An 11,826-nucleotide genomic window follows, 5' to 3' on the forward strand; every position below is an offset into this window, starting at 1 on the left:
GGGAAAGAGATGAGATGCAAGAACTGGATCAGTGAGTGACACTTTTAGTTTTTGATTATCAGAAGGACTTTCAACTTTTGTCTATTCAAATCTTTTATCTCCCTGTAGCTACCTACCAGAGAGAACACGCTCCCGCAGCCCCATCGGCCGCTCCCTGAGTCCGCATTCGCACAGCCCCAGTGTTACACCATGCAACTCAGGTCAAAGCCCACAGGGGGGAGCCTGCAGGAATTTGGAGAGAAGTAATCCCGGTATTGTCTGCAGCCGGGGGATGTGGGATTGGTCACCACAGTTAAGAAGAGGTGAGGATGAGCGAGAGAGAGATGACCCAAGGAGAAATGGGGGAAGCATAGAGGATGACCGACACAACGGACGAGCAGCTGATCGTCGGAAGGCCTACCAGAAACAACTGGATCATATGAGCTCTAGATCTGCAGATGAGCGAGGAGGAAGCAGCGGTGGGAGCGAAGCAATGAGGGGAAATCGAGAGTGGCACTCACGAGGCAGCCCCCAAGGAATGTCTTTTAACTCTTACAGGAGCATGGACGACGACTTCTACATTTTAGAACAAATGTACAAGTCAGACAAGCAGCCCAGACTCCCATACCAAAGGCATGACTCAAAACTCAGGAGAAGGGACGGTGGAGAATATCACAGCAGGTCACGGCATTCTGAGGTTGAAATGAGTGAGGAGTCTCTGCGCCGGACACCAGAGGAAAAGAGGCAGAGCTCTCCATCCAGGGGCAGGAGCAAGAAGTCAAACAGAAGACATGCTGCAGAAAAATTCGACAAAGAAAACAATGCTAAGAATACTGTGAGTAGCTTTTTTCTTCTGTAGTACTCTTGATATATACTTTACTGTGGTAACTAACCCAGTTGTTTTCTCAGGTTGGTCAGACGAAAGAGAGAACTGTGTCACCTAAGAAAAGTGATACACCGAAGGAGGCCACTGAATGTCACAAAGACAGAGACACAGTGAGTAACCCTTCAAACTGATTCAAAGAACCCACGCTTAGGGGATATAAACATGTTGCTCTGAACTCACATACCTACATTTATTTAATTTTCCAAGGAAAAAGAGCCAGAGAGTGGCGTTGACACTGATGAGGAGTGTTGGTACCCAAAGAATATGGAGGAACTAGTCACTGTAGATGAAGTGGGTGAAGAAGACGATTCAATCATTGAACCAGACCTTCCTGAGATCGATGAGGACACCGCCGGCCCCAAACCAGTGTTGGAGAAAGAAGCAGTAGAAGAGCACGTACCAATGCCCCCCCTATCACCAGAGCAGGACGTTGATAAGAAGACTAATCAGGAGAAGTCGTGTGTAGAATCCATGGACCGCAAGCACACTTACATCACAGACGATAAAGAGAATGTCGTGCCGGCGACAGTTCCAGAGGAACAAAAATCGGCCAATCAAAGTCAAGCTCCTGACCAGAGCCTCAACCACTCGAGCAACTCTCCATGTCAAGACATAAAGACTGCACTAGAGGAGACAAGTCTAGAGGACAAAGTCCCCAACAGTGATCTTTTAGAGCCTCACGTGACAATGTCAGATACCAGCAAGAGCCAGGACACACTACATGTCACAGAAACAATCACCAACGGATTACAACATAAGGATGGCAAAAAAGGTACGTGTCTTTGTCTAATTAAAGTAAATTCAACTAAATTCAAACAGCAAAATAAACTTTGTTTACAGCAGTATTCTTTATGTTGTCATCTTCTTTTTATTAACTTTTCCATTATATGTTGCAGAGATGATGGCCACCTCACCAGCTCGTGAACAAGACAAAGCTGTCAGTGAACACAGCATCCCTTTGGGTAACAATCCATTCATTTCGATGCTGTTATTGATATGTGTTCTCACAGTCACCGTTAAGAAATTGTCTGAATACTTTCTGTCAGACTGTTCTGTGTTTAGTCTCGTTGTCAAGGACATTAAAAGTTCAAGGGTTCTTGACTGGACCGTCTTACTCCTACTGTATCATTGATACCATTAATAGGGGCTTAACACTCATCTTAACACTCTAATTGACTGGATTTAGTTGGCCACTCACTGTTCTATTTCTGTAAACAGTGAAATAAAAACCAAAGAGGATTATTTATGTTATAATTCAAGTTGGAAAGACAAGGCCAAGCAAATGGCCTGTAAGTGTCAAGCCTGAAGCTTAGACCTTAACAGAACAGTACTGATGGTTACTGATGGTAATAGAACTGTATGTCTGCCGTATGTTAACGTTAGACCTTTAAAAATACCAATCTCCATCTACCTTTCTTCTCTCTCCAGACAATTTTAATAAAGTTAGCTTTTTTACAGGAGTGGAGTTCATCGTACCAAGGACGGGCTTCTTCTGCAAACTGTGTGGATTGTTCTACACAAGCGAGGAGAACGCAAAGACGACACACTGCCGCAGCGCTGTGCACTACAAAAATCTGCAGGTACCACATAGTCCTGTTGCTAATCTAACATTACTGTCTTATCAACTTAAATTAGTATATTACTGTTTTACATATAATGTGACGATTTGTCATAGCCTTAAAAAAATAAAATAAATGGGCTTGTTTAAACCTGTATTAAAAATGATCATAGTGAATATTCACAGCTGTTGCTTCATATTTCCACTAAACTTTATTGAAAATACTTAAGTCCCTAAATGAAATAGCAATTCTCAATGAAGAGAGGACTTACTGTACAATTATAACTCAGTGATGGCCCCAACTCTGGGAACCACTGCCATAAGGTTATGCAAATTTGGTTCAGAAATCATAAATACACTGAATACATTTTGTATGAGAATGCCCACCTGTGTCATTGCTTCTATTTATTTGTATTGTTTTCAAATGTCTCCTTTACAGAAATATCTGTCACAGCTGGCAGAGCAGAGTTTGTCAGATGCTTTTTATGAACCCATGACTGCTCAGTGACATCAGTTTGACCCGTGTCCCCCAGGAAAGTAAAGAATTATCTGTCCTGGATGTGTCAGTACTTGGACATGGCCAGCTACAGCTTCGATGATGCAACATAATCATACTAACAAGTTTGAACATGTCTATCAGTTTTGCTGTTTAAATGAGAAAAAGACTCACATTTGTAGCCTTAAAATTAAGATTTAAGAAAAAAACTACAGCAAATGCTAAGTATTGCTGTAAATTTTAATTTCCCTTTTATTGTTCTATTTTTTGTTAACTAAAGCAATATTTTGTGATATGGGTGGGTTTTTATGAAAATCAGTGAGAAGACGAACATCCATAGCCCAACTCTAGTTTAACCCTTTGCTAATTATCAATGTGTTTTCATTATTAATTTAATTTTAATTAGGATTTCTCTATAATACATTGATATAAACTTATAACTACAAAATGACTTGAAATTCCCATGGAGGGACTTTTACTCAGGTTTAAAGCTGAGACAGATTCTCAGCCTTATTATATATTTAACAGTCATTGATGTATGGCAAAGTGCTCAGGATTTACATTTAATTAATTTATTTTTTTGACTCTTGTAGTTTTATTTCAGTCATTGCTGCCAACGTGATCATGCCTTAAATTTTGAAATACCTTTAACTGGACCACGTGTTGTATTTATCAGCATTTCTTGATGTTATGGTAATTTATTTCAGAAGAACAATGAAGCCACACACTTTTGTACACTGTGAATGTTGATTCTGTGAAATTTGGTACTGGTTTTTTTTTCATGTATTTTTTTTTGAAAAAATAATATTAAAAAACTTAAATAAAGTGTTTAATTGTTTTTGTTCTCCTGTCATTTAACCCCTAACTGTAGATTAACAGTGTAGACTTAAAAATTAAATTAACAGTATTCCGCTCATGGGAATGTACGCATGCTCTAAGTGTTGTGTAAGGGCGCCCCCAGCGGATGACGCTAGTTTACAGAGGCTTGTGAGAAAAGAAATCTGTGCAGTTTTAAAATTAACCCTAAGTTTCTTGAAGACTTTTTCACTCCTTATTCAGGAGACTTCTGTAGTTCTGAAGATATACCACTGATGGTACTTGGGCTCCCTCTTGTGGTACGTGAGGGAATCTGATTAGGACTGTGAGTTATTAAATACAGTTATCAAACAGCTTTAATTTCTTGCTTGCTCCCCCTTTTTATCTCTCTCAATGTATATATATGTATGTGTTATAAACTATAATAATAACCTTCGTTTTCTTCGTAGTTAGCGAAACTGAACTAAGTGATGCCGTTATTTAATCGTCACCATACTGGCGGTACATGGATAGCCAAATATTTTCAGAGGTAGAACTCGTTTAAAAGAGTTTGAGAACCACTTGGATAGAACAGGGTGTACAACCCAGGAGAGTGTATTCCCAGATTTTGGCTAGGCTAAAGAATACATCTGCAGAACATTAGGCTACAATAAAGAACAGGGGAGGAGGAAAATTGACCCAGTAACTGATTTTGAAATCACACTATTCGTGAAAATGTATGTTAAGAAGCACCTAGTATATCTTATATAATGATCCTGGTTACACTGGGTTTTATAAGATAAATGTAATTTACCTGGTGCTCCACAGTTTTTAGAAGTGACAAAGGTGGTCTTTATAATATTGCTCTATTTATTACTTGTATAATAAGGTAAGGAAGTGTTATTCTTAATTTTCCTTTGATTTCCTGTTTATACGAACTATGTCACGGCGGAAACTAGCACCGTCAGTTTGAAGAAACAGTGGCGTAAAGGGAACACTACAGCGGGTTTTAACAATTGTGTTTGGGTTAAATGCCTACTTCATCTTAATCATTCCATGTATTAAGTGAGTTTTAGTAGGTCATTTGAAAATGAACACATAAATAAATATATCACTTTTATCCGTGGACTAGAGATAATGTATTTATGAAGTCCTCATCGTGTAGTTGCAAAATACGAACAATAGGGGGCAGACATTTATCAGCGGCTGGGAAGCAAACTGCCACAAACCTTGTTGAATTCGTGAGAAGAAAATCCCGTGTTGCATTTTCATTGGTTCTTTGTGGTAAAGTCGCAGTCATCTGTCAGCCAATCGGTGGAGACAAACAAAGATCTGCGTGCCTGCGCTGTGGGGGTTGAGAATAAAACATAAATATTGTTCCTGGACAGCGCGAATAAGAGTCCAAAACACAAGGTCAGTGTTTCATCTGCGGCCGCAGTTATTAAGAGGAAATCCCAGACAGTTGCATGTTTCTGGTGTGGTGTTTAGGAGCTTTGACAGTCGAGGCCACAGAGCTGAACGGCGAACACTGAACGGGTTTCACTTATTACCAACTGCGTCAGACTGTTGTCGAGTGAATTGTGGGCCGGAACTTCTGAACGACTTGTCACCCGGTTATTTTAAAGCATACAGTTGTGCAATATATGCGTTTGTTGTGCAGTTACAGTTGGAGTTGGCGTCGCTGCGCAGTTGACAGTGAGCTTTGTGGCTAAAGCAGCGTCAACCCATTGTTTATCAACTGTGACTATGAATGAATGAGGGGGAGGGGAGGCAGGCTGCGATGCAGCTTGTCTAGACATGTTAATAATTCTATATCCCAATTATCCGCGCTCGCAGGTTTCGTTTGGATCTTTTTTATTCACGTGAACAACATCCGTGACACTGTAAAAACATGGCAGCTGACTGCGAGGCCTGGCTGAGCGCAAACCCAGTTGGTAAGTGTGTCAGCACCCGCTGAATCAGATGTAGGTACCTGTGACTTTTCCTGCGGATGTGGGTCATTGTCTGTTTTGTTGTACAGCCTTTAGGTTATGTCCTGCTCGGCTGATATTACTACATACATACATTAAATCAAAATAAAATCCTGTCAACAACCCAATGATCTCAGTTTTCCTCGTTTTCATGTTAGTTTGACTGTGAAGATACATTTCACTGTCCTTAGTATTCGTTATTTTAAGATGTGCTATTATTTTTTTTATTTTTTTGGTAGTTGACAAAAACATTTTAAGATTGGTAGTAAGTTTTGTCAATTAGTGAAAAGTCTATTTTTTCTAAACAAGACCAATAAAATGCCAATAAAAGTCCTGCAAAAAAATGCTTGGCCTGGTAATCAGTAGCTTTTGATTGGGGGTGCAGACAGGAACCTGTGTGCAGTCACGTGATAACCATGTCATTACAAGTTTCCATATGTGATAAAATAAAACAGCAGTGAGCAGTACACTGCTGTTTTATTTAAGAGAACTCATAATCTCAATCACATAATCCCATTAATCCGTTTGAAGGACACTACATACCATAATTGCTGCTAATGTGCCGACACCCCTCCATTATGTACTTGTACACTGGGACAAGAACAGTTGAAGAAAAGTGTATGCCTGAATTCTTGAGTATGTATCTTTTCGTTGACCTTTTGCTTCGATCCCCCAGATGCTGAGGACCTAAGTGACTCTTTTGTATCTGGTGACGAAGACAACGGCAGGTCATCAACAATCAACAAAAACTCAGAGATAAATGGAAACTGGATTTCCTCAACGAGCAACAGTATCCATGAGGCACGTCTCAAGGCGAAGGCCAAACGGAGGCTGCGGAAGAACTCCTCCAGAGACTCAGGAAGGGGGGACTCACTTAGCGACAACGGGGACATGGTCAGGGGAACTTCAGCAGCTCCCACCAGTCCAAAGAGTAAGCTCTTGGACAGGAAGTCCCGACAGGGCAAAGGCAGAGGTCTGCCAAAGAAAGGTAGGAATGTTACATACTGTAATTAAAAAGGACAAAAAAAGAACAATGTGACAATGCACTAGTAACATTTTTCAGTTTGATGCTAAGCTAAAGTAAATGTTTCAGGATAACCCACACTCAGTTGTGCAACTTAGGTTGGAGATGTTAATAGTAGAAGGTAGAAAAGGTAAACCAGTATCAACTGGACCTGCAGTACAATGTTTAACTTAACATTTCCTACTATGCTTGCAGTAGTTTATGACACATTGACATGACAAGTTCATGACAGCAAAGCATGTCAAAAATAAACTGAATACAAGTTAATACGCAACCTATGAAATTCTAATTTTTGTTTCTAAAACAGTTAAATTACTCACTCCACAAAACTCAAGGACTCTTTGTGTTGTCTTTTCTTGTCTCAGTTATCGGAAACAAAACGTGTACTCTTTGTGGTTCTAACCCCAATAACGTGCATGGCTGTTACTGGGGTTGATATTGTTACCGATCTTTGTTCTCAGGTGGGGCTGGAGGCAAAGGTGTTTGGGGCAGATCTGGTGAAGTTTATGGGCCAGAACAGGTCGATGAGAAAGATCCCAACTATGATGAAACTCAGGTAAAGACCGCACTGATCACAGAAGTCATTTGTGTCAGGAACTGAAATTAATAGTATGATTTTCTACGATTTATTACAATTATTTGCAATCAAACATCTTGGGTCCTTGTTTATGCAGGTTGTATAGTTGAGCTTTAGGGGGCAGTGGTGGCTTAGTGGTTAAGGAAGCAGACTTGGGTCAAGCAAGGCACCATCCCCACACACTGCTCCCCGACAATTACAATGACAATAAAGACTAGAATTAAGGCTTAGGAATCAGACGGGCTAAAGTTTCTTTTTTTTTTTCTGATTTTGATCCTGAAACTTTTACCAACGTTGGGCCGATATCAAGTCTGAGTATTGGATTCCCTACTCTAAATATTATGTTGTTTTTTTCTCAGGAAAACTGTGTGTATGAGACTGTGGTCCCCCCCTTGAATGAGAGAGACTTTGAGAAGACCGTCACCCCCATAGTGCAAGAGTACTTTGAACATGGAGATACAAACGAAGTAACTGTAAGTGTTTCATGAAGGAGCACTGTGAACAGTTTTTTTTGTGTGTGTGTTTTTTTGTAATTGACCCTATCTCTACTAATACAGGAGTTGCTGAAAGGGCTGAATCTAGGAACCATGAGGAGTGAGGTGCCCTCGCTGGCTGTGTCCCTGGCCCTGGAGGCCAAAGCCAGCCAACGGGAGCTGACGTCCAGGCTGCTGTCTGACTTATGTGGTCCTGTTCTGTCACACAGTGACCTAGAAAACTCTTTTGACAAACTTCTCAGGGAGCTGCCAGATTTGGTCCTGGACACACCTGGGGCCCCGCAGGTTAGTGCATGAGTACTGCTATATTGTGGTCTTGACTTTAACTGTTTCTAAAGCAATAGATGTTAAAGACATAATCATAATTAATCACGATCAAAATTAATCAGGATTAGTTACGGCTAATCAAGTTAAGCTATAATCGCTAAATTTAGCAAAAGCATTTTACTATTAAATACATAAAAATCATTATTTTTCAAACTTTCTTCACATATCCTTCATTAAAGTTTGAACACTTCTGCAGCCAGTTTTTGTGAATGGGAGATTTCCTTTTGTTTTTGTAAACTTCTGGGGCTCTTTTTCACAAACTCCTTCTTTGCCCTGTCTATGAACTGAAATTAGTTAGTCTCAAATGTTCTCTCTTTAGTTGATTGAGTGATATTAAAACTTTAATAATTTTAACAGGTTTTCATTAAAGTTTTGGGAAATAAAAACAGCTTAATCTGATTTAAACTGTGCAATTTTGGGGGTTGAAAAACCTCAAAATAAAGCTGTGCAACGCAGCTGCCTTGTCACCATTTATATTATTCTGTGTTTAGTAGAGGGTAAAAACAAAAGATTAAAAAATAATTTTGAGTGTGACAGTGTTGAATGGTTGGGAGAAAAATAAATTATCAGTAAAGTTGAAAAAATGTAACCTAGTCTCAACTAAGATGAACTAAGCTAAGATGAGCTAATCGTATCAACACTGTTGCCTTCATCAAATTGTATGTATAGGTTTCTGAAGGTCATCTGGGTCCCTGATTTGACTCCACCAACTGGAGGATTGGGATAAGAAAGGCAAAGTTAAAATGATGATGTTGTAAAATATTAATAATTTTTGTTAAGAAAAAAATCCTTTTATTATTTGTTTGGAGTTATTCACTTTTTTTTTTACTTTTTTTCCAGTTGGTTGGTCAATTCATTGCACGAGCTGTAAGCGACCAAATATTGTCGGAGGGTTATATTGAAGGTTACAAAGGCAGAGTTGACTGTGAATATGCAAGGTATGTGATTAAAGCTCATGAGATCACAGCTGCTTCATACTACTATCTTTAGAGAACGTCAACAGCAGAGATGAGCAGTGTTACCTCTCAATTATCCTTTTCTGTCCAGTGCTTTGTGTCAAGGTGACTACTGCAGTACCTCAATGTTTTTCTGTGCTTTTGTACAAAAACCTCTCAACGTGTCATACCTGTGTGTCACTTGATTAGCCCAAGGACATTTAAAAACTTTTTTTCCCTTCTAAGATGGGGATGATAGCCCTGGAAAAAAAGGTTGTGGATTTCAACCCCGATTTTTATACGTCAGAAGTGTATTTTATTTTAAAATATGCAACCACATTTAAAAAGAGGAACAATGAAAGAAAATATCTATACAGTATACCATACAATATCATAAATGTTTTTGTGAGATCTCATTTTTAAGAATGTTGAGGAGTCATTTCAGGACTCCATAGTTAAAGCAGGTATATTGATATAAAAAACAAATTTACCAGTCACAATATAAAGAACTGAATACACTTTGTTGTAAGATTCCACAATACTTTGCTGGAATTAATTAATTTCCAAGTTAAATGTGTTGTTGTTTCTTTGATTCATTAATGTTCCAAGGTTTCGTTTTCTAGAGCGGCACTGGATCGGGCAGCAGTGCTGCTGAAGATGAGTCTGGGTGGTCTACGCATTGACAACCAGTGGGGGACAGGTGGAGGCCAGAGACCTGTCATGCAGCTCATTAAAGAGGTTAATTCAAATCTGTCTTTCACAGGGCAAATGTATGAATTACACGAGATGCAAAAAATAATTGTGAAGTGTCTCCTTTGTTAAAATCTAACCTCCACTATCTGATGTAGAAGCTTTTTCACAGAAAAATAACGTGAAGTATTAACTACTATTTCGGTTGACCTCTTATTGTTTTTCCAGATGAGCTTATTGCTGAAGGAGTACATCGTGTCTGGAGACTGTAAAGAAGCTGAAAGATGCCTGAAGGATCTGGAGGTGCCGCACTTTCATCACGAGTTTGTTTATAAGGTAATAATTGGCTTCAGTTAGTTAGCATCATTAGCATACAGCATAGAACGAATGAGTGAAATCATTTCCCATTACCTGAATTTTGCTCTATTTAGAATATTTATAGTGTTGATGTGCTGTTGTTTATGTGGTTCCACAGTGTAGCTGTTAACACATCTGCCTTGCAAGCAGAGAGTCCTGGGTTTGATTCCCAGGGGAACCACATACTTAGTGCCACCCAGGGAAAGCACATCTGGTGTTAACACAGAAGGCACAGAAGTTAGTGATTTATTGTAGTACTAATGCATACAGTGGCTCTAAATGTTGCTGGTATTTTTCGCAGGCCATTGTGATGGCTTTGGAGTCCAAAGGAGATAAAACATTCAACATGGTTCTGCAGCTTCTTAAGTCGATCTCTGCATCTTCAGTTATCACTGTGGATCAAATGAGGAGGGTAAGGCACGACCCGGTGTTTGTACTGGATTTTATGCACAAAACTATCTCCATGTAAAAAAAAAATCATTTGTGATTATGCTATCTTGTGTTTACTACATATATTCTTTTGTAGGGGTATATGAGAGTTTATATGGACATCGCTGAAATCAACATAGATGTCCCACGTGCATACTTCCTCCTGGAGCAGTTTGTTGACCAAAGCCTTAGCAGAGGAATAATTGACGTAAAGTTACGAGATGTTTGTCCATGTCGGTGAGTGCACACCTTCTAGCTGTCTTTAAAAAGTATTTTGTATTTTTTTCTAATGTTCTCATTCTCCCACTCTTGCTCATCAGTGGCCGGAAGAGATTTGTCAGTGAAGGAGACGGTGGGCTTGTCAAACTGTAAGACACTCAAGATCCTTTACGTCAGAAGTGAAGAAAATTATAAAGCTAATTTTTTACTTGTGTGTTTTTCAAAATTGTGGTGTACATTTTTCCCATTTCAACAGTTGAAAGAATGTACAATTGAGGTAGGCAAAAAAAAAAAAGAAAAACTCTGCACTTTCAATTTTGACCGATCACCTTCTGAAAGGTGTTTCAATACATTTTCATAAGCTAACCCTTCAAGTGCCACACCTCTTAGCATCAGTCATTTGTTTTGTACAGTATTTTCCTGGTTTCACTGCCACTCCTTTTGTCGTTTATAAAAAGCAGTGTTTGTACAGAGATGACAAGTCGATTTGACAGCTTTATATTCAACTATATAAAAATAAACACAATAAAAATAATAATAAAACACTGTTTTTTAAGCTAGCTCTCTGGACTAGCTGTGTTTTCTGTCTTTTATTTTAGAGTTCATGTGCTGAAGACCACGTTTTGCAGCATAACTGATTATTTTTATTTTTTTTCTTATCTACATTTGCTCAACAAGAGAGCAGCTGCCTAATTTGCTGAGCAAAAATGAAATGTAATACATTACAAAAGCTAATTGCTGTAAAAGTTTCCGTACCATTTAACCTCACTTTCATCTTTGTAGCCCTTTGCAAAATACATTTACTTTAGTCCACTTCCACCACACTGCTCTGCTGTTGCTCATCCTCACGTCGATCCTCTACTGGGATTGTTCCTTCATTGCCAGTTCCTGCTGTCTGACCGCCTCTTGGGCCTCTATCTGCATCTTCTCCAGTTTCTCAAGGGTGACTGATTTGAGTGGGAGCAACTTTGGTTTGCACAAAACCATTGTAGAGACATCTTCCATAGAAAGTTGTCCTGCAGGGGGGGGGGAATGGACAACTATTGTGGTTATAGAGAAAGACATGCTAAATGATAGCCTTCTGCCATTT

General features: G+C 39.3%; 2 protein-coding genes across 3 annotated transcripts in view; both read left to right on the forward strand.

The window, feature by feature from the left end:
* Positions 1-3,078, forward strand: part of rbm20 (RNA binding motif protein 20) — a 34,640-nt gene extending 31,562 nt beyond the window's left edge. Inside the window, exons 12-18 of the mRNA XM_025058732.1 lie at positions 1-31; positions 109-814; positions 889-975; positions 1,073-1,637; positions 1,762-1,827; positions 2,324-2,445; positions 2,863-3,078. The exon at positions 1-31 is cut by the window's left edge and continues 32 nt beyond it. Coding sequence (XP_024914500.1) covers positions 1-31; positions 109-814; positions 889-975; positions 1,073-1,637; positions 1,762-1,827; positions 2,324-2,445; positions 2,863-2,931 — 1,646 coding nt within the window. The 3' untranslated portion in view covers positions 2,932-3,078. The remainder of the gene's footprint in view (positions 32-108; positions 815-888; positions 976-1,072; positions 1,638-1,761; positions 1,828-2,323; positions 2,446-2,862) is intronic.
* Positions 3,079-4,976: 1,898 nt separating this feature from the next.
* pdcd4b (programmed cell death 4b) lies at positions 4,977-11,296 on the forward strand. 2 transcript variants are annotated; one of them, XM_008317437.3, is made up of 12 exons: positions 4,977-5,127; positions 5,551-5,648; positions 6,361-6,672; positions 7,170-7,264; positions 7,645-7,758; positions 7,843-8,064; positions 8,947-9,044; positions 9,665-9,779; positions 9,960-10,067; positions 10,390-10,500; positions 10,615-10,754; positions 10,838-11,296. In XM_008317437.3, the coding sequence occupies exons 2-12, from the start codon at positions 5,606-5,608 to the stop codon at positions 10,887-10,889; spliced, it is 1,410 nt and encodes a 469-aa protein (XP_008315659.1). In that variant the 5' UTR covers positions 4,977-5,127; positions 5,551-5,605; the 3' UTR covers positions 10,890-11,296. The 2 variants fall into 2 exon arrangements, with proteins under 2 accessions (XP_008315659.1, XP_024914021.1); XM_025058253.1 differs by lacking the exon at positions 5,551-5,648 and having other exon boundaries at positions 4,988-5,127.
* The last annotated feature ends 530 nt before the right edge of the window (positions 11,297-11,826 follow it).

The sequence above is a fragment of the Cynoglossus semilaevis genome, chromosome 9 (genome assembly GCF_000523025.1).
Source record: "Cynoglossus semilaevis isolate Cse_v1.0 chromosome 9, Cse_v1.0, whole genome shotgun sequence".
In the NCBI taxonomy this organism is placed as follows: Eukaryota; Metazoa; Chordata; class Actinopteri; order Pleuronectiformes; family Cynoglossidae; genus Cynoglossus; species Cynoglossus semilaevis.